This window comes from Mrakia frigida, assembly GCF_051309035.1.
Source record: "Mrakia frigida strain ATCC 22029 unplaced genomic scaffold BDY24scaffold_2, whole genome shotgun sequence".
NCBI lineage: Eukaryota > Fungi > Basidiomycota > Tremellomycetes > Cystofilobasidiales > Mrakiaceae > Mrakia > Mrakia frigida.
This window is the reverse complement of record NW_027481279.1, coordinates 548,161-567,067: the sequence shown is the minus strand read 5'-3', so window position 1 is coordinate 567,067 and position 18,907 is coordinate 548,161. Positions and strand designations below refer to the sequence as shown.

Below are 18,907 nucleotides of genomic sequence, written 5' to 3'. Positions count from 1 at the left end.
GCTAAAGAAACACAAAGGCAGAAACCGAACGAGAGAGAAATAGAGAGACAGAACGGGAAGAAAGAGGTAGGCAAGCAAGAACTGAATCGAGCCAAAAACCTTTTCGCTAAACGTACAAATTGAGAAACCGAGGGAGACGAAAAGGAGACGAGACGAGAGCGGGGGAGAGAGAGGGAGAGTGGGAGGGACTAGATGGAGGGTAGTAGGTAGGGTAGAGTACAGTAAAGTAAAGTGAAATTAAAGTGAAGGAGAGGAAAAGAAAGAGAGAGAGAGGAGGGGAGGAGACGCAAAAAAAAAGAGTAAACCCAGAAACCGAAACGAGACCGAGAAACGAACGAACCCAAAAACCCAAAAAAGAAGAGAAAGAAGAAAAAGCGAACGATCCGACCCAAGAGAACCCTTCCAAACCATCGCCTCAGAACGTGTAGTCTCCTCCAGTCCATCCGGTGATTCCAGCATCCAAGAAACCGTCACCGTCGTGATGATCTCCTTCTTCTCCGATGGAGAGGTCCAGAGCGAACGAGTCGTCGTCCGACGCGTAGGTTCCGTCCAAGCCCTCGAAGAGAGCGAGATGGTCCGCGAGGAGACTCGAGTTGTGAGGAGTCGCTCCGTCCGTTTGGGCCCTGTGCTTGAGGGAGTACTGGCTGTGATCGGAGAGGTTGCTCGATCTCCTGGGGACGGTGGAGGAGTAGGATCGTTGGGCGGAGGAGGAGGAGCCTGGGAGTTGGTACTGTCCGTTTCCGTTCCCGTCGAGGCTCGAGTAGGAGTCCGAGAAGGTGGAAGTGGTGGAGTGGGACGAATTGGATCGATGATGGATGAAGGAGGGTTGGTTTGCGATCATGAAGGAGGAAGGGTAGGCGTGGATGTGGTCGAACGCGACGCCGTACTCGCTCTCGGGGAGAGGAGATTGGTAGAGGTCGGGAGTGATGGCGGAAGGAGCGAGGAGAGTGGATTGGTTGAGGTTGGAAGAAGAGGAAGGCGAGGAGTTGGGGTACGGGTAGAGAGGGATCTGCTGTTCCAACGACTTGTTGTTGTTCGTATTGAATCCGAGGACCGACTGGGTTCCTGATCCTGAAGAAGACGACGGGAACGGCAAGCCTTGAAGCCTCTGTTGCTGCTGCTCTCGATGTTGCTGCTTTTGCTGGGAGGTGGGGAGATCGTGAAGAGCCTGGAGAGGTGACGATTTCGAGGGCGACGCGCCTGGGAGGATGGTTCGCTGCTCTCGATCGAGTTTGGCGTCGTCGTCGTACGTGTATCCGGATCCGAGGAGAACCGAAGGGAAGAAGGGACTCGTAGCGGAAGGAGTCCACGACGGGACCCACGAAGGGAGGGATCCTCCTGGTCCGACGTTGGGAGACGATCTCGCCGAGAGAGCTGGGTTGGGCGACGAGGCGTAGGAGGACGGCGAAGAAGAATAGGAGTAGTTGGAGGATTGAGTGATGGGAGGATGAGTGTAGTGGGCCTTGGAGGAAGAGTGGAGGTCGGAGTGAGGGTGGAGAGGAGATCGATCCCATTCCGCTTCCGACGCGCTTCGAGGAGTGACGGGTGGACTGGAGGTGGAGGAGTGACCGGACGAGGACTGTTCGTTTCGAGTTGGACGTCTACTGGGGATGCTTCCGACGCTGAGGATGACTCTTCCTGGTCCCACCTCCCTGAGAGGCTCGCCTCCGTAGAAATCGTCGTCGTCGTCGCTCCCTTTCGAAGCCTTCTTCTTCCTCCCTCCAGCAGCCTTCCTCTGTCTCGCTGCTCCTACACCTCTGACCGCTCCACCTCTACCTCTACCTCCAGCTGAAGAGGAAGTTTGTTGAGGATAGGAGGCTTGTCGACGCTCCTTCACCGTCGTAGAAGCCTTGGGGTCGACGGCGGCGTAGATGCAGTCCGTCCTCTTGGTTCGAACGCAGGTACTGCAGGGTTCCTGTCCGTTGCAGCGGATTTTTCGTCTTCGACAGTACGTGCAGGCCATCCCAACCTGTTGAAAAGGAAGAAGGGAGGGTCAGCATGGATTCGAAGGAGAACGAGCTCAGAACGAAAGGAGAAAAAGAGGTCCTTCGGGGGAGGCGGACAGCGCAGCAAGCACGACCTTCCAAAGAGAGGAACGTAGAAAGAGCCAAACTTACTCTTTGATGACCTCTGGGGGCTTCTGAGACATCTGCAGCTGTAGGAGACATGCTAGACAGAGAGGGAAGAGGAGATGTTTGGTGGAGAGGGAGGGAGGAGATTGGATCTGACGGAGCCGAGGGAGGCTGGGGAGGACGAGGTGGGGGATGGTTATCTACGAGATACGAAGATGGAGGGGACGAAGAGAAGAGGTACAAGATCAGTTGGGAGTCCTTTTGAGGAAAGAAGAGAGAGAGCGAGAAAGAGGAAGGAGGGAAACGAAGGAGAAGAGGGCTCACCTGACGAAGGAGGAGAGGTCGTTGAAGCTTGAACGAGGTCGGTCGTCCTGGATCGTTGGCTGTTCTCTTGTAGGAGGGATCGAAGAGAGTGAAAAGGGGAGACGAGAAGGAAGAAAAGGAGGGAAGATGCTCGTGAGAGGGGAGATGGTGGTCGGGAAGGGAGGAAGAGAAGGTTGGCCCAAAAAGAACGAAAGTGAAAGAAGAAGGTCAGGGCAAGTTCGCTCCCGCCAACACCAAATACAAAAACGCCTCTTTTCGTCTCTCGTTCTAGCTCCAGTTCAAGACCAACTTTTCATCCTTTCCTCGCACAAGTCCAAGCCTCAAACTAGCTCCTTGGCCCTGGATCAGCCTGAACTATACTTCCTCCTTCTCTCAGTCTAGTAGGGAGAAGGGAACGCGAGCGCTGAGAAGAAGAACCGAAAAGGGACCGCCTCCCTCTCGATGACCTCTTGGAAGGTTTCTTGTCTCTTCCACCTTTCCCCCCCTTGAGTCTCTCGGATTGACTCTCATCTCTTTACTTCCGACTCCTCCTCCTTTCAGCTCCCTTCCAAGCAAGTTTTTTCCAGCTGAAGAGCGAAAAAGGAAGACACGACGTCGAAAGGACGCGTCTCGTCTCGCTTTTCTCCTTTCAGAAGCTACCAAGAAGGTCGAGAGGGCCCCTTCTGGAGCTCAGCTTTAGAGGTCTTCTTCTCCACAGGTTTCCACTAGGTCACGGGCGTGGAAGATAACATCGTGCGCGGGTGATCAGCTCAAGCGTAGATTGGAACGGTTGCTCCTTTCACGCTCTAAAACCCCCTTTGAGCTTATCAAATTTTGCTGCCCAGTCTCTTGGTACCTTTCACGGGCCTGGCCATCTTTTCTACCCCAAGTCGCTGAAAGAACCAGACTCAGAAAGAGAGAGTCAAGGAGGCTTCACCCATCGAGCGCGTCGCTCGCCATCTTCAAACCGTTTTTCGTTCACGAAGAGGTTTCAGGTCGACTCTCAAGCTAGTCTCTACTGATCGGAACGGAGTAGCGTTCATTCAGCACCGAGTCAGACTTCATCCATCAATGAGCGGCTTTGTTTTTCGTGGTCCTTGAGACGACGCGTCGCCTTCAGGAAAGCGACGCCCCCTGCCTCCCACGTGCAGGCTCCCGCGACGCTTCTCTAGTTTCGGAGTTTTTGACCCTCTTGCACAAACCCGTTTCTATAATCGTGTCAAAAAAGGACGGCTGGGGTCTCTTCAGCGACGCGGCGAGATCTCAAAACGCACCTCTCCCTTTCTTTCCTCTCTATCCCGTTCTTGTGCTCTCTGCTCAGTGATCGGGATTGAAACCAAGGTTCAATATCATGAGCAGTACGTGACGATGCGAGTGGGTATACGTAGGTAGGTAGATGGGAAGAAAGGAACAGCAAAAAGAAAAGCGAAGCGAGCGAGCACGAGAGAAAAAAGCGAGAACGCTCAAAGCGAGCGAAGAGATAGATACGACTACAACAAGATAAACGGAAAGTAAACAACGATTAAGAACTATTCCTACTCCTCCCCGAACGCAACGCAAACCAATCCCACCGCCAGCACCAGCACCGCACACCCCGCCAAATGGCAACCCCTCCTGAACCCACTCGTCAACGGACTGACGATGGGCTCAAAGAACCACACCACCACCCTCCTCGGCCACGTCAACGGCGAGACGAGGTACCAGAAGAGAGCGCAGAGGGTGCGAATGAACCTGGATCCGAACTCGAAGGCGATTCGAAGGGCGAAGGTAGCGACCAAGAGGAGCCCTTCGCTGATGCTTCCGAGGACAGCTTCGGTTCGAGGAGTACGGATCGAGACGGGTGTGAAGGATTGGGGTTCGAGGAGTTGACGCTGTGAAAGGAGATCGAACAATATCAAGAAGAAGAGAGTCAGTCAGAGCGAAGAGACGACGCGTCGTCCTTGGAAGTCGAGAACTCACCTTTTCCGCTCTCTCCGCCAGCAAATCCATCGTCGAATCCTTCAGCTTCGGATAACAGGCCATAGCTTTCGCTCTTCCCTCGGCAAGAGTCCGAACCCTCTCTCCCAACGCCTTCCACCCATCTCTCACGAGCTCCAACCTCTCCTCCAACTCCTCGATCGTTATCTCCTCCATCGACAACTCCTCCTCCATGTTCCTTTCCCTCGATCTCGACTTGGCCTTCGCTTGGTGCTCCGCTAGGTTCGCCAACGACTGTAGGCTAGCCGAAGATACGGAGGAGCGACGACGTTGTCGAACGTTCGAAGCGAGGAAGTGAGCTCGAGTTTTCCTGAACGAGGAGGTGGGAGACTCGTCCTCTTCGTTGAGTGCTGCTGGTCCGTCGAGTCGAAGAGGTTGAAGCGTCTCCGTGACCTCACCCACAGTTGAGAGGGGACGGGGGAGTGGGTGGAGAGGAGGGAGGTCTTCGAACTGAAGGATCTGAGGCGAGAGAGGTGCGTGGGAGAGTTGGATTCCGAAGCGATCGTAGGTGACTTGGATGTACGAGTTGAGCTGATCGTGGAGGGAGAGGAAGGACTGTTTGGATTCGAAGAGAGCGGCGTCGAACGTGTTCACGGAAGGGCGAATGGTCAAGAGGAACCTGGAGCGAGAACGAAGGAAGCGAAAGACGCGTCAGAAATCTCGTTCGTTCGTTTTTTCGATTCGACGCGTCGACAACGGAAAGAGCGGTGCGAAGAACTCACTGTTTCTTTTCCCTGCAAATCTCCCTCTCCCTCTCCACCTCCCCTCTACTCCTCACCCTGTCCAACTCCCAATCCTTCCTCCGATCAAACGTCACCGCCACATCCGTGTCACTCGAGTACTCCTCCCCAAACTCGCCAGCTCCAAACTCCCTCTCGAGGTATTCAATCTGCTCCGACTCCTCTCCCTTCGTCATCATCCCTTCCATCAGATCTCCTCCCAACCTCCTCGACGACGACGAGTTCGAGAACGGCGCTCGAGCAAACTTCCGAAGGACTCCCTTCGTTCGTCCTGATCCACCCATCCTCCAACCGAAAGCGTCTCGATCTCCGACGTTGGAAGCGGAAACGAAGGGTTCGTCGGCGTCCGATCCTTGGGGAGAGACGTCTCGAGAGTTGGCGAACATCCCCGTGACTCTCCCCTTGATGGAGTGAGGATGCAGTCTCCCCATGTGAGGATGATGAGGGTGTTGAGGGTGGAAAGCCTCGACGGAAGCGGATCGTTTCGAGAGGAACGACTTGGCTCCTGGGACGTCTTGCTCGCTGAGATGCTCCTCTCGATACTCGTCCTCCGACCGAGAGTCGAGTCCGTCCTCGAGTCGTTTGATTTTGGCTGTCGCTCGAGTCTTGTAAGGACCCTTGGGAACGAGGACCATTCGAGGTTGGTCGGATTGACGACGGATGTGGGTTGGGCGAGTCGAGGAAGGAGCCGAGGGAGGACTGAGGTTGGTCGGGTTGGGAGAGGAGGCTCGACCGCCGCCTGAGAGAGATTGGGTGAGGGAGAGGGTGTTGGTTCGAGGAGGAGGGAGACCGGAGGAGAGGGATTGATGGTGGTTGTGGCGAGGAGTTGAGTTGAAGGGAGAGCCTGGAGCTCCGTCGGGAAGCGATCCTCGTCGGTCGTTGAGATTGACGACTGCCGGGGTCATGCTGAGGGTTGGAGTTAACGCGAGAGGGGAAGAGACGGTGTGTTCCCCGAGGTGAGGTCGTTGAAGTTGGCTGGGTGAGGTGAGGAGGGAGGTGAGAGGGGTTCGAGTTGGGTTTTTGCGGGTGAAGGACGAAGATCGAGAGACGGCGGGAGGACGAGGAGGGGAGAGTCCAGAGTTGGGGAAGTGGTGGAGTTGTTGACCGTTCGAGAGAGGCGAGGAAGGTCGAGGGTAGTGGGTCGGGAGAGGAGAGAGACTTCGTCGAGGAGGAGGAGAGGCGAGAAGGGGTTCCTTGCCCGATTTCGGGGAGCCGTAGGTACTGCTGGACGCCTCGGCTCTCTTCGCCTGACCGTCGAGGACCTCCTGGACCGTGGGGAGAGGACTCGCAACCCGACTGAGTGGATGAAACTCCTCCGTCGACCTCCCTCCTCCTCCGAAGTCGAGCATCTCGTCGACCTTTCCTCCTGACGCATCGAACAGTGCAACGTCGTGAGCGTCGATGGACCAGGGGAAGATCTTCTCCTTCTTGAGGGACGCTGGCTGGTAAGGGTGCATCCCGTTCGAGGATCGAGACGTCCGACGCGTCGACGAGTTGGCTTCTCCTCCGAACTTGTAGCTCCTCAGGTTCGCTCCGACCGATCCATCTTCGAACGACGACGTACTCATGCTCGGTCCAGCGACTGACGACCGAGGAGGATACCCATTCGACGAGGTCGTCCTCTGGTTCCCGTTCGAGAGAGGTGTTCCCGCTCCTGCTCGAGGACTTCCAAACGACTCCGAACTCCTCCATCCGTCTCCTCCGTCCGTCGTCGTGCGCGACAACCGACTTTGCTCCCAAGTTCGACGACGGCGTTGGGCCTCGAGGGTCTTCTCCTTCCATCGAGCGACGTTGAGGAGGGACAGAGCGGGTTCTCCTGCGTTCATCGGGACGTCGATGATGGCGTAGCGGTGGACCATGGCTGATTTGTAGATTTGAGCATTGGCGATGGCGGTAGGGTGGGAGAAGAGAGCGGCTTCGGCTTTGCCAATTTTGGCTGAGGATGAAGAGGAAGTCAAAAGAGAACCGAAGTCAGGCTCGATTCTCGACGCGTCGGGATCGCCAAACGTTGAAGGAAGGGAAAGAGCGAAGCGTACCGTCAAACTCGGCTTCCAACCTTATCTCCTTCTCCTCAGCCGTCAGAACCGACTCCGGTACCTTCTCCGTCGACGGTCTCCCCGTCACTCCAAACGCTTTCTTTAACTTCTCCGCTCCTCCTCCTGCCTTCCCTCCCAAACTCGAACTCGACCCCACTCCCGTCGACCCTCCCTTCCCCAGGCCACCCAGCGTTAAGCTGCTCATCGTTCTCGTCCTCCCACCACTCGCGTGACCCGCAGGAGACTTGATCGAACCCTCCGTACTCTGACGACGAAAGAGAGGGAAGTTCGTTTGGGTTGGCGTGGGAGGGAAGTCTGGTTTGAGAGGGGAGGAGCCAATCGAAGTTTGACGATGGGGTTTTTGAGGTGTGGATTGATGAGAGGGAGATGCTCCGGGAAGAAGAGAGGTCGAGGGAGAGGAAGGAGGTTGGGTGGTGGTGGTGGTAGTTGAGGAGCCCACGGACGAGATGCTTCGGAGAGCCTCTCGAATTCCGGCGTCGGCGAGGAATGCTTCAAGTCCTGGATGAACGGCGTAGATGGATTGAAGAAGAAGCGAGGTAGGTCAGTGTTCTGATCGAAGGCAGAGTGAACACGACGCGTCGAAGCGACTCACGAGCTTCACTCCCTGCTGGACTCGACGCTACTCCGAACCCGAAATCGTTCCTCCCCACCTGCTCCTGCCTCATTTCAAGATATCTCCTCTCTCTCTCCCTCTCCTTCTTCTCCGCCGCCTTCCTTTCCTTCTTCTCCCTCTCCTTCTCCTTCTCCCTCGCCTCCTCCCCCTCCCTCTCTTTCCCCTTCCTGCTCCCGATGCTCGTCTCCCTTGCAACCCTAAATCCCGACGACGAAGAGGAGTTGCTTCGAATCCTGCTCCCTGACGAGGAAGCGGCGCTGTGGTGTGAGACGGATCGACTCGGAGGTCGACCTTGGATTCCGTTTCCTAGAGTTGAGGGAGAGGGAGAGAGAAGTTGTCGAGAAGGAGAGATGGGACTGGCTTCGTAGTCGTCGTAGTCGTCGTTTTCGTCGTTGTCGTTGATGGGAGAGAGAAGGTTGTGATGTTGAGAAGAGGAGGAACGTGAAGGGGAGGAGGTCGAATTGGGTTCGTGCTGATGCTGATTCCGAAGCGGTGAAGAGGAGGTAGAGGAGGAAGCTCGCGCTGAGTGAAGAGGGTGCCGAGAATCGTCTGTTGCTGTATGGAGAATTATTGGTGGAGAAGGGTGAAAGAAGGTTCCTGAGGAGGACGGCGAGAGGAGGAGATGGGTTTGGAGGGGAGGAGGACGAGACCGACGACGCGGACGAGTGGTCGAGTTGGAAGGAGGGTGAGTACCATGCTGAGGACGATGCGAGGAGGAGCTGGTGGTGTTGGCTTGTTGGAAGAAAGGAGAGGAGTTGGAAGGTTCTCTAGAGGGGGAGGGGAGGGAAGGAGAGAGAGGATGAGCTGAAGCGCTTCCTCCCCAAGTGATGGCTCGTTTCCTCCCTCCTCCTCCTCCTCCTGTAGATCCGCTTGGTTTGAGCGAGCTTCTTCGGGTGTCCTCCTCTAGAGACTCGCTACTCTCTCCTACTGCTCCAGGTAGATTATACTCCCTCGTTGGAGGAGTGGAATCGTTTACGGATGTCACCGTCGACGAGGTCGCCTTCCTTCTCACTCCTCCTCCTCCTCCTGCGAGCTGCTCCGATCGAGTCCTGTTGACGCCTTGAAGATCGTCTCCTTGAGTATCCGACGACGAATCCGTCTGATCTGTTGGTAGTTGATGAGAGGAAGACGAGGACGAGGCACGTGAAGGAGCGTCTCCTTTTGACTCCTCAGCTTGAAGGTCGGCAGGAGCAGGACGAGGAGAAGGAGGTTGTAGAGGACGAGGAGGAGGGTGATCGAAAGAGGGTAGAGGGATTCGTTCCGAGGTAGATCTTCGTGGATACTGTCCGAACTGAAGCGTAGAGGGGAAGGAGGGAGTCCGAGAGGCGGAGAGGGAAGGAATCGAGCTCGCAGGAGGAGGGAGGGCGGAGGAGGAGGAAGACGGCGAGCTCATTCCTTCCACGACAGGCGGCGAATCCGTAGATATTTTGGGATGAAGAGTTGACCCTCCTCTGAGAGACGAGCGTGTCCTCGATAGGGAGGGGCGAGGAGGGGGAGGGGTGCAAGGAGGAGGGAGGAGAGAAGCTGAAGAAGGAGAGCGTTGGAGGAGAGAAAGCGAGGTCCGCGATTTCGCCTGAACAGCTCGTTTCTTTTTTTGGTCTCCTTCTCCTTCCAACGACCAGCAACGAGGAAAAACTTCTTCTCTTTCTTCTCTTGTCTTCCGTTTCCAAAGCCATGCTCTTAGTTTCTTCTCGGACGATGATCTCGCCTCGGATCGGTTCCCTCCCCGCCTCTCTTCAACACTTCCTTTGTGAGCTCAACCTCTTTCTCCTTCTCCTTCCCTCGACCTCGACCCTCGAAAGCTAATCAGCTTCCGGACCCACCCTCTCTATCTGCTTCCGATCACGCAGTCCCTATCGTCCCCTGTCGATCCCTTCACTCCTCTCCCTCTCGATCCAACTCGGTCTTGAAGGATCTGCTCAAGGAAGCGTCCAACGAGCAGGAGCTCAGACAAGCCGTCGAAGTCATAGGGGAGTGGTTCTTGAAGGCAAACTCCAAAGTCAGATGGGATAAGGCTCCGGAGTTTTTGGATATCATAGTAGGTGAGTCTGGAAGAAACGAGCTTCAAAAAAGGGAGACAAAAAGAAGGGAGGGAAGGACGACTCGAGCTCACCTCGTTTTTGGGCTTCCCTCCTCCGTCGTTCTGTAGATCGAGCTCCCTCCCTGAACGCCACGACGTTCGCACTCGACGTCTTCACGGATCTCACAACCTACCACTTCCCAACCATCCCTCCACCTCGAAGCCAGTTCAGGAAACTCGTTCAAGCAGTCGTTCATCAGCCCACCGTCGTCCCGTCCTCCTCCTCCCCGTCGCCTTCCTCCTCAACCTTCACCCCCTTGACCACCTCCTTCACCCCCCTCACGCCCCTCACCGCCAATCCTCTCCTCGCACCAGCCGTCCCTCGCTCCCACCTCAACTACCTGCGTCACCTCTACCCTCGTCTCTTCGAAACCGACCCTTACCGAAACCTCCTCCTCCTCCAAGGCTACGCCTCCCTCCCTTCGTCCGAAGGTTCCTCCTGGAAGTTTTTCCTCGAAAGCTTGACCACGAAACACCAACACACGTGGACGCGAATCGAGCACTACTCTCCTTTGGAGGAGAACCTGTCGCGTTCGAGGCAGGAGGAGATCGCGTTTCGAGCGGCTAGGGACGGTCCGAACGCTGCTGCTCGAGCGAAGGAGGTCGCTGCTGGAGGAGGGATGGAAATGTTGCATTTCGATAGGAAGGAGGCGCAGGAGATGATCCGAGCGGTGGATTCTCTGAGGGGGGTGTACGTCGGACGGGACAGTTTCCTGGAGGCGTGGGAGGGAGGGCCGGATAGGGTCGGTGGAGGCTTGGATTTCGGGAGGGCGGGAGTAAGGTTCCACAGGGATAGGATTTGGGAGTTGCTGCAGGAGAACCTCAAGAACAAATCCAACGGATCCGCGTCGTCGTCGTCGTCGTCGTCGTCGTCGGTCGCCCGTCCTCTTTCGCCAACGGTCACTCGCCTCAAAGCAATGTACCCCTCCCAGCCTTTAACCCCTCATCTCATCTCCACCTACCTCGCCCTTCCCTCTCAGTACCACCCTTCCGACCCCTTGATCCTCCTCTGCGAGCTCCACCTTCGCGCTCTCCTCCTCCCCTTGGTCGGGAGGAAGGAGTTTGACGAGGCGCTGAAGCGGGTGGAGAAGGTTGCGACGGTGAAGGGGTATGATTCCTGGGAAGCGAGGATGAGGAGGGAAGGTGGGGTGGGCTGGTGGACTGAGGAGGACAAGGAGCGGATGAGGGCTTGTTTGGGGAGTCCGGAAGTGAGGGAGTGGGTGAGGGAGAGGAGAGGTTGGTGGGATGCGTTGGATGGAGTGTTTTGAATATAGTACGCTAGGCTACCTACATATCTATTGTTCACTTTTTGTGGCTTTCAGGCGGAGGTGAGCGATGTAAAGCAGGAGACACAGGGACGAAACCGCGACGCGTCTCGATCCTTCTTCCTCCCTTTGTTGCCCTCTTCTTCCTCTTCGCTCTCTCATTCAATTCTCACAAACCGTATGCCTCTCAATTCGCAGCTATCTACCACCTGACAATTCGACGAGCGATCATTTGTCAGGAACATCTCAAAACCAAGCTCCTCACTGCTCTCGACGCGTCGCTGACTTCGTCCTCCTTTCTCTCTTTACTCCACCATCACTCTCACGAGTCACTCCTTCAAAGCCGTCCCCATGAACTGGGACACCGCTCTCGCTTGGATCAACGCAGCCTGTGAAGTCGAACCCGCTCCCGTCCTCTCCATCCCTCCGATTATCGTCGTTTCTGAGCCGGATCAGACAGAGAGACAGCTGCGATCCGCTCAGGCATTTTTACAGTTACTCTTCGCCGATGTGGACATCGAATACAACGAGGAAGAGAAAGAGGAGCCAATCGAGGAGATGGTCGTTCCGTGTTGGGGGTCGTCGACTTCGTCTTGGGACGCGACGGAGGACGAGGAGGGCTGCGATCAGTTTGGAGCTGTACCAGATCGGATGGAGGGTGAGCAAGATTCGTTTTCGGTGTGTAGGGTGTAGAGAGGTGATGACGGGCGTTGAGGTCGACAGAGACGACGAGGGACGACAAGGAGTCAAGGCCATGTTCGCGTTCTATCTATCCCTAAATCACTGTAGTTCTACTCAATATTGATCGCTTGTGCTGTCATCCAAGGTTCACCGTGCAGGTGGAGCCGCTACTCGACAGAACGAAAGGGAAGAAGGGAACGAGTCGACGCGGACGAAAAGAGGCAGCTCAGGTCCAGTCGACGGCCTTTCTTCCACTTTTTTTCCGCAGGAAATGAAAGCCAGGTTACTAGAGCGCTTTCACAATTTCAGTAAGCCATCTCTATCGGGTTGAACGGTTGCTAACCTCTCTTCCTTGAGTCCTCTCCGTGACTCGAAATCGACTTCACCCTCCCGACCGTTTTGCGAGCTCATCTCAATCTCGCAACACCCACCACCCTCCCCCACCAACCCAAACTATGTCTGATCCTACTCCCACCCCCGCCCCTCAGGCTACTCCATCAGCTCCCGCCGCTGAAGTTATCCTCGGGTGAGCCCACGACCTTCTTTCTGCGTCTCTCCATCTTTTCTCCCTCCTCCTCCCTTCGAGCTCAAGCTAATCCCTCCTCTCCCCCGTCTTTATCTCCCTTTCCGCACTCTTCCAGACCCGACGGAGTTCCTCTTAGCAAGAACGAGCTCAAGAAGCGAGCTAAGGACGCTGAGAAGGCTGAGAAGCTTGCTCAGAGGCTCGCGAGGGAGGCTGAGCAGGCCAGGATCAAGAAGGAGAAGGACGATCAGGTCAGTTCAAGAGCTCGTTTCGTTCGATTCCTGGTTCGCCTTCCGCGTAGATTGCGAGATCTGGAGGTACCTCGAGTCGTCGTGTCGGTTGACGGAAGAGCACTCTTTGCGGAGGCGTTCGAAGGTCGAAGGGGGAGGGGGAGGGCTGAAGAGGTCGAGGAAGGAGGAAGCTCGACCTTCCGTTCTCGAGCATCTTGTCCTCTTTGAGGGATGTTTGCCTGCTCCTTAGGTTGCAGTTCAAGACTCTCTAAGAACTCCCAAATGCGTTATCCATCCTTTTCTTCACCTCGTCTCCCTTTTTGCTACACTTCGAAGCCTTCGAGCTCACACGAGCTGACCTCCTTCGTTTCTTCTTTCTCCTTCCCTTCGCTTTTCCTTCCCCTCAGGACTCTGCTACCCAGAACTACGGAAAGCTTCCCCTCCACCAGTCTTCTACCCGAGAGGGACGAACTCGAGTCAACATCGCCGACATCTCTGCTGCCAACATCGGAGAGACCGTCTACTTCCGAGCCAGGGTCGTCACTTCTCGAGCTCAAGGTGAGCTTTGATCTCCTCCTTCCCTTCACCCTCCTCACCTCGTGAACCTCCAGCTCTACGAGCCCTTGGACTCATCGGACTGACCACTCGTTCTCTGTCTTTTTTCGCATCTCAGGAGCCAAGATGGTCTTCATGAACCTTCGACAGCAGTCCGCTTCGATTCAGGCGCTGATGGAGGTCACCAAGAACGAGGACGACCCTCACCAGATCTCCAAGCAGATGGTCAAGTACGCCGCCGCTATCCCCAGCGAGTCTATCGTTCTCGTCGAGGGAGAGGTCAAGGCTCCTTTCGAGGCCGTCAAGAGTGCTAGTGTTCAGGACGCCGAGGTTGTGATCCGAAAGGTTCGTCCGAAGATAAACTCGCCTCGCCCTTCTTTTCTTCTTTTCTCGAGACTCGAAGCTGACTCTGGTTTGTTATCTCTTCTTCTCGGTAGATCCATACTCTCGTCGAGGTTTCCACCACCCTTCCCATCGGATACGCCGACGCTTCTCGATCCGCTGCCGACCACGAGAACGAGGACGCGACTTACGTCAAGGTCTCGCTCAAGAACAGGCTCGACAACCGAGTTATCGATCTCCGAGTGAGTTCACCTTGACCCTGAAGGACTCCTACCTCTTACTGACCCGTTTCCTTTCTTCCTTTCTTCCCCTTTCCCCTCAGACCGACACCAACCTCTCCATCTTCAAGATCCAGTCCGCCGTCGGATCCCTCTTCAGGCAGTTCCTCGTCGAGAAGAACTTCATCGAGATCCACACTCCTAAGCTCCAAGGAGCTGCTACCGAGAGTGGAGCTAGTGTTTTCAAGGTCGCCTACTTCGACCGTGAGTTCAGACTGACCCTCCTCAGCCGTTTCAGAGCTGATTTCCTTGCCTTCGCTTCTTGCCCCAATCAGGACCCGCTTTCCTCGCCCAGTCTCCTCAGCTCGCCAAGCAGATGTGTATTGCCGGAGATATGGAGCGAGTCTTCGAGATTGCCCCTGGTTCGTCACTTTTTATCTGCCATCACGACGCGTCCTCGAACCAACCTTCGACGCTTCCCCGTTTGTTTTCCCACAGTCTTCCGAGCCGAGAACTCCAACACTCACCGACATCTCACCGAGTTCATGGGTCTCGATCTCGAGATGGCCTTCGAGGAGCACTACCACGAGGTTGTCGACATCGTCGACGCTCTCCTCCTTCACATCTTCAAGGCTCTCAAGACGACCTACCTCGCCGAGGTTCAGACCGTCAGGAAGCAGTTCCCTACCGAGGAGTTCCTCATTCCCGAGAAGACCGTTCGACTCGAGTTCAAGGACGCCATCAAGATGTTGAGGGACGCCGGAGCCAAGTTGGAGGACGGAAGCGAGTTGGGAGACTTCGACGATCTGAGGTGAGTTTCGAGCCTTCGTTTTTTTTCTTCCTCCCAAACGACTCAAACTGGGCTTGGTTCTTAGATCGAGGAAATAGCAGCAGCTGACTTTCTAGCTCTATCTTTCCCTTCCGTCTCTCACAGCACCAAGAACGAAAAGTTCCTCGGAGCTCTCGTTCGAGAGAAGTACCAGACCGATTACTTCATCCTCGACAAGTTCCCTCTCGCCGTTCGACCTTTCTACACCATGCCCGATGCTACCGACCCCGTACGTCTCCTTCCTCTTTCGCCTCTCCCCGCTCTCGGACGGACGACTGACCTTCTTCCCTCCCCCTCCCCTCCTCTCCCCCCCTCCCGGCTCAGAACTACTCCAACTCCTACGATTTCTTCATGCGAGGAGAGGAGATCCTTTCCGGAGCTCAGCGAATCCACGACGCCGACTTCCTCTGCAAGCAGATGCTCGGCAAGGGAGTCGATCCCGAGTCGATGAAGGGCTACGTGGACGCGTTCAGGTTCGGAGCTCCTCCGCATGCTGGAGCTGGATTGGGTGAGTTCTCATCTTTCTATCCTGTGCGATGGGTTCCGAAGAAGTCGTCTGGAGAGAGAACGCTTTGGGAAAAAGAAGGTGGCGACGCGAAAAGACGAGAGAACGGAGCTGACCTCGTTGCTTCGTTCGCCTTTGCTCAGGACTGGAGCGAATCGTTCAGTTCTACCTGAACTTGGGAGACATCAGGAGGGCTTCGTTGTTCCCCAGGGATCCTTCGAGGTTGGAGCCGTAGTTAAAGTCGAGGAGAAGGACTATCTTTGTATTGATGAATGGAATCTAGACGCGTTTTCCGAGCGGGTCAAGGGTCGTTCGAAGCAGAACCCATCCACGACTCCCCTCGTCGCTCTTCCGGGATCCTACCCAGTGACCAACCATGGCCATTCCTTTGTTCCCTTTGGAGTTCCAGCATCGAGGGAACGGTGGGGAGAGGGGAGAGAGAGGCCAAGAAACGTTCCAGCACCCTTCTCGAGTTCCACTCGAAACGGCTTCGCGTCTCCGGTTCTTCCTTTCCTTGCTCACCCCTTTCAACGATGATATAATCTAAGACGCTTCGGAATTCCGAGCTTTGGTTTGACTGAAGGGGGGGGGAAGGCGTTTCTTTCGAGCGACCGGAAGACGCGTCTGTCTCCGATCCGTCCGACTTTCCTCTCTTGAGCTTCTCGACCTTGTGCTCTCGAGGGAGTCTACGAGCCATCTCGACGTCCTCTACTCCGTCGAGCCCCCCAAGAACCCTACCGAAAGGACCCCCAACCTCAACCTCCCCGTCCCTCTGCTCTTCCCTCTTCCCTGCCCCGTTCTTCTTTCTTCCTCGAACCTTGAGATCGGAGAGGTGCATACTAATTTAAAACGAACGAGAAACCGTCATAAAAGAGAAGAAGAAACGAACCGAGAAAACACAAGAACCAAGAAGAAAGAAGGGGAAAAACAAAAAAAAAGACTAGAACGACGAAAGCGATGCGAGGGTTGTGTGCGTAAAAAGAGAAGAGAAACGAATGAAAAAAAAAAGAGCAAAGCGAGTTGTTTTGTTTGGGAGGATCGAGTCGACGGATTTGTATAGGACTAAGGGTGTGTGATTGAATTGGGTGGACCGAGAGTAGAGTAGGTTTGGGTATAAGCGGAAACGAGCGAGGAGAACGAACGAACTAGAGAGAGAGAGAGAGAGAGAGAGAGAAGCGAGACGGAGCCGTGAAAAAAGAACGAGTTAGGGCGAAACGAAGAAAGAGATGGAGAGCAGATGAAGGAGGAGAAGATGGTGGGATGGGCACGAGGGCAAAGTCGTTTAACTCCAGATCTGTGAAATGAGGAAGGGAGGAAGGTCAGTGAGAGAGAGAGAGAGAGAGAGAGAGAGAGAAGGAGGAGGGAAAGACGAGACGACGAACCTTCAACAAACTATCCCAACTTCCCGTGCAGAGCGCCATTCCATCCTGCGACACTCCCAAGCACGACACCCTGTTCTCGTGTCCGGTGAGAACTCCAACTCGCTCTCCCTATCGAACGCAAAACCCAAAACCAAAGTCAGCTCTTCTCGCAAACGACGAAGCAAGAGAAAGAAAGGAGGGAGAAGCAAACTGACCTTCAAAGTATCCCAAACGTTACAGTTGTTGTCGTCGTACCCAGCGAACAGGATCCTTCCACTAGCCGAGAAGGCGACCGAGGTGATTCCACAGAGGATGTTGTCGTGAACGAACGAGTTGAGCTCTCGGTCGGCTCGAAGGTCGAACAGTCTGCACGAGGCGTCGTCGGATCCGGTGGCGAAAGCGTCTCCGTTGGGGAAGAACCTGAGGACGAAGGCGGAAGGTCAGTTCGAGTAAAGAAGGAGGTGAGTCAGGGCGAGGATAAAGTACTGACTGAACGGCGTTGATGTCGGATTCGTGTCCGGTGAAGGTCTGAACGGCCTTTCCAGATCGAACGTCCCAGACCTTGGCTGTCGCGTCGCAGGCTCCGGAGACGAAGAGGTTTTGGTTGGAGGAGAGGGAGAGGCTGAAAAGGGGGAGGGAAACGAGCGATATGAGAAGAAGATCAGCTCGCGTCGGAGTCGGAGGGAGAAAAGAGAGGAGGTGTCGACCGAGGAGAGAGGAGACGAGGGAAGAGGAGCGAGAGAGAGAGAGGGAGAAACTCACGACATGACATCTCCAGTATGATCGTTGAAATCCATGATCCTCACACCAGCGTCGATATCCCAAAGCATGCAGGTCATATCTCCCGAACTGGTCACAATCTGCCTATCGTTGATGAACCGACAGCAACTGAGGTAGCCCGAGTGAGCGCTGAGCTCCCTCGCCGCCTTGGGCGCTCCTCCTCCTGCTCCGGCCGAGTTGTTCGCTCCCGGCTTGATCGAGTAGATGGAGCAGACGTTGTCGAGTCCTCCACAGGCGACAAAGTTGCCCGAGGGAGAGTAGGCGCAGGTCATGACCCAGGACGAACGGAGAGGGATGGCGTGGACTTTGTTGGTCGTGTAGGCGTCCCAGACGATGAGTTTCCCGTCCTGAGAAGCCGAGACGAGGTGCTGCTTGTCGGTCGACCAGTGCATGGCGTAGATCTTTGCGAGGTGGCCTTTGAGGGTTCGACGAGGCTTCATGACGACTCGGGGAAGGGGTTCGACCTCGGCGGCTTGAGCACGAACTGCAGGAGCAAGAAGAGGAGGTCGAAGGTAGGCGAGGTATGGGTCGATGGGTAGGGAGGAGGAGTATGTCGAGAAGGGTGATAGGAACCGAGTTGGAGAGTGAGGAAAGGGGGAGGAAGAGATGGAAAGGAAGGAAGGAAGGGGACGGTGCGTCAGTTCTCGAGAAGAAGGTCGATTCTTGAGCCAAACAGGTGTTTGCTTCAACGTCTCCAGACCACTCTTCCTTCTCCATCCATAGAAGGGAAGTCTCCAGCAGCCTCTGAGAAAGTAGAAAGAGTTTCCTTCGAAGCCAAAACTGAGTGCTTCCCTCTCCGAAACACAGTCCCTCCCCAAACCCATCTCCTTCCCTCCCTCCTTCCTTCCTTCCTCCTCCTCCCTCCTTGCGCCCATCCTGCTCCTCCTCTGGACCCCCTATCCATCCTCCGACTCTTCTCATTCTCCTTAGACGCTCTCGCGAAAGACGACGACGATGTCGACCCCCTCACGAACCTCGCGCTTCCTCCTCCCTCCTTCCTTGCTCCTTGTTCCTTGTTCGTTGCTCTCTCTCTCTCTCTCGAAGAAGAAGTAGTTAAACTCACGTGAAGTATCCGCCGTCTGATCTCTCTTGGATCTGATCTTCTCCTTCAAACCTTCCGCTTCTCGTCGAGCGGCTGCAATCTTCTCTTGGATATCCGCTTGCGACATTCGATCCAGGGGTGGTTGGGTTGGGTTGGTGGTGGTTGGTTGGTTGGTTGGAGTTGGAAGGGAGTTGATGGAGTATTCGACCGCCGAGAGAGGGTTCGGAGAGAAGAGGGAGCGCAGGGAGAGGGTTTTTTCTTGGAGTGAGGAGGCGAAAGGAGAAGAAGGAAGGAGGGAGGAGGAGGAAGCGAAGGTGGGAAGGGAGGGACGGCTTGTTCTCGACTGACGAGGGACGAATTCAAGTCTCAGCCGTTCGTTGTTTGCTGCTGGCCCTTCGAGTGTTTTTTGTTGCTGCTGCTGGAGGTTCTACGAAGCACTCGGGCTGGAGTAGAGAGAGAGGAGGAGGAAAGGAAGGAGAAAAGGGGGAAGATGGAGGTTGAGGGTTGAGCGAGCGACGAAGGGAAGTCGAGAGAGAGAGAGAGGGCTCGAGAGATCGGGCGCTGGGATTTTCCCTTTGTCCTTTTGTCTTTTTTCGATCTCTCGCGCTGAGGATTAAGAGCGCGTGTTTGAGAACCCTTCGAAGGAGATGGTAGAGGACTGGGTCTTTCCACGACTCGAGAAAAAAAACCTGCTTTGGGGAAACTCGTTGGAGGAAGGGGACGTCGAAGAGAAA

At 55.4% G+C, this 18,907-nt stretch overlaps 5 protein-coding genes across 6 annotated transcripts; 2 read left to right on the top strand and 3 right to left on the bottom strand.

Annotated features, from left to right (window-relative positions):
* Position 1: 1 nt before the first annotated feature.
* Positions 2 to 2,590, bottom strand: BDY24DRAFT_437876 (Zn(II)2Cys6 transcription factor domain-containing protein). The gene is made up of 3 exons (XM_076644307.1): positions 2,397 to 2,590; positions 2,118 to 2,272; positions 2 to 1,969 (listed from the first exon to the last, which is right to left on the bottom strand). Exons 2-3 carry the CDS (start codon positions 2,166 to 2,168, stop codon positions 416 to 418), a joined length of 1,605 nt encoding a protein of 534 aa, XP_076500702.1. The 5' UTR covers positions 2,169 to 2,272; positions 2,397 to 2,590; the 3' UTR covers positions 2 to 415.
* Positions 2,591 to 3,699: 1,109 nt separating this feature from the next.
* On the bottom strand, positions 3,700 to 9,304 carry BDY24DRAFT_93481 (uncharacterized protein). Of its 2 annotated transcripts, XM_076645251.1 has the most exons (5): positions 7,742 to 7,957; positions 7,129 to 7,647; positions 5,075 to 7,028; positions 4,335 to 4,971; positions 3,700 to 4,246 (listed from the first exon to the last, which is right to left on the bottom strand). In XM_076645251.1, the coding sequence occupies exons 1-5, from the start codon at positions 7,812 to 7,814 to the stop codon at positions 3,911 to 3,913; spliced, it is 3,519 nt and encodes a 1,172-aa protein (XP_076500701.1). In that variant the 5' UTR covers positions 7,815 to 7,957; the 3' UTR covers positions 3,700 to 3,910. The 2 variants fall into 2 exon arrangements, with proteins under 2 accessions (XP_076500701.1, XP_076500700.1); XM_076645250.1 differs by lacking the exons at positions 3,700 to 4,246; positions 4,335 to 4,971; positions 5,075 to 7,028 and adding an exon at positions 8,242 to 9,304 and having other exon boundaries at positions 7,302 to 7,647; positions 7,742 to 7,768.
* Positions 9,305 to 9,359: 55 nt separating this feature from the next.
* On the top strand, positions 9,360 to 11,212 carry BDY24DRAFT_375216 (uncharacterized protein). The gene is made up of 3 exons (XM_076638514.1): positions 9,360 to 9,512; positions 9,613 to 9,804; positions 9,912 to 11,212. The coding sequence occupies exons 1-3, from the start codon at positions 9,437 to 9,439 to the stop codon at positions 11,108 to 11,110; spliced, it is 1,467 nt and encodes a 488-aa protein (XP_076500699.1). The 5' UTR covers positions 9,360 to 9,436; the 3' UTR covers positions 11,111 to 11,212.
* Positions 11,213 to 12,031: 819 nt separating this feature from the next.
* On the top strand, positions 12,032 to 15,508 carry DPS1 (aspartate--tRNA ligase DPS1). Its single transcript, XM_076645249.1, has 11 exons — positions 12,032 to 12,314; positions 12,430 to 12,562; positions 12,949 to 13,099; positions 13,215 to 13,441; positions 13,534 to 13,680; positions 13,761 to 13,920; positions 13,992 to 14,078; positions 14,155 to 14,467; positions 14,591 to 14,714; positions 14,810 to 14,993; positions 15,134 to 15,508. Exons 1-11 carry the CDS (start codon positions 12,244 to 12,246, stop codon positions 15,223 to 15,225), a joined length of 1,689 nt encoding a protein of 562 aa, XP_076500698.1. The 5' UTR covers positions 12,032 to 12,243; the 3' UTR covers positions 15,226 to 15,508.
* Positions 15,509 to 15,808: 300 nt separating this feature from the next.
* BDY24DRAFT_375195 (WD40 repeat domain-containing protein) lies at positions 15,809 to 18,730 on the bottom strand. The gene is made up of 6 exons (XM_076638513.1): positions 18,195 to 18,730; positions 17,114 to 17,615; positions 16,842 to 16,973; positions 16,567 to 16,771; positions 16,373 to 16,480; positions 15,809 to 16,284 (listed from the first exon to the last, which is right to left on the bottom strand). The coding sequence occupies exons 1-6, from the start codon at positions 18,298 to 18,300 to the stop codon at positions 16,273 to 16,275; spliced, it is 1,065 nt and encodes a 354-aa protein (XP_076500697.1). The 5' UTR covers positions 18,301 to 18,730; the 3' UTR covers positions 15,809 to 16,272.
* Between the last annotated feature and the right edge of the window lie 177 nt (positions 18,731 to 18,907).

Excerpts from the sequence above, each read along its gene's own strand:
- BDY24DRAFT_437876 (XM_076644307.1), bottom strand. The coding sequence starts at position 2,168 with ATGTCTCCTACAGCTGCAGATGTCTCAGAAGCCCCCAGAGGTCATCAA. Across the intron at positions 1,970-2,117 it reads CCCCCAGAGGTCATCAAAGA|GTTGGGATGGCCTGCACGTA; the intron begins GTAAGTTTGGCT and ends CCTTTTCAACAG.
- BDY24DRAFT_93481 (XM_076645251.1), bottom strand. The coding sequence starts at position 7,814 with ATGAGGCAGGAGCAGGTGGGGAGGAACGATTTCGGGTTCGGAGTAGCG. Across the intron at positions 7,648-7,741 it reads TCCAGCAGGGAGTGAAGCTC|GACTTGAAGCATTCCTCGCC; the intron begins GTGAGTCGCTTC and ends CCGTTCATCCAG. Across the intron at positions 4,247-4,334 it reads TGGCGGAGAGAGCGGAAAAG|CGTCAACTCCTCGAACCCCA; the intron begins GTGAGTTCTCGA and ends CTCCTTTCACAG.
- BDY24DRAFT_375216 (XM_076638514.1), top strand. The coding sequence starts at position 9,437 with ATGCTCTTAGTTTCTTCTCGGACGATGATCTCGCCTCGGATCGGTTCC. Across the intron at positions 9,513-9,612 it reads CTCTCTTCAACACTTCCTTT|TCCCTATCGTCCCCTGTCGA; the intron begins GTGAGCTCAACC and ends CCGATCACGCAG. Across the intron at positions 9,805-9,911 it reads GTTTTTGGATATCATAGTAG|ATCGAGCTCCCTCCCTGAAC; the intron begins GTGAGTCTGGAA and ends GTCGTTCTGTAG.
- DPS1 (XM_076645249.1), top strand. The coding sequence starts at position 12,244 with ATGTCTGATCCTACTCCCACCCCCGCCCCTCAGGCTACTCCATCAGCT. Across the intron at positions 12,563-12,948 it reads AGAAGGAGAAGGACGATCAG|GACTCTGCTACCCAGAACTA; the intron begins GTCAGTTCAAGA and ends CCTTCCCCTCAG. Across the intron at positions 13,681-13,760 it reads ACCGAGTTATCGATCTCCGA|ACCGACACCAACCTCTCCAT; the intron begins GTGAGTTCACCT and ends CTTTCCCCTCAG.
- BDY24DRAFT_375195 (XM_076638513.1), bottom strand. The coding sequence starts at position 18,300 with ATGTCGCAAGCGGATATCCAAGAGAAGATTGCAGCCGCTCGACGAGAA. Across the intron at positions 17,616-18,194 it reads TCAGACGGCGGATACTTCAC|TTCGTGCTCAAGCCGCCGAG; the intron begins GTGAGTTTAACT and ends TTGCTCCTGCAG. Across the intron at positions 16,974-17,113 it reads CATACTGGAGATGTCATGTC|CCTCTCCCTCTCCTCCAACC; the intron begins GTGAGTTTCTCC and ends CCCCCTTTTCAG.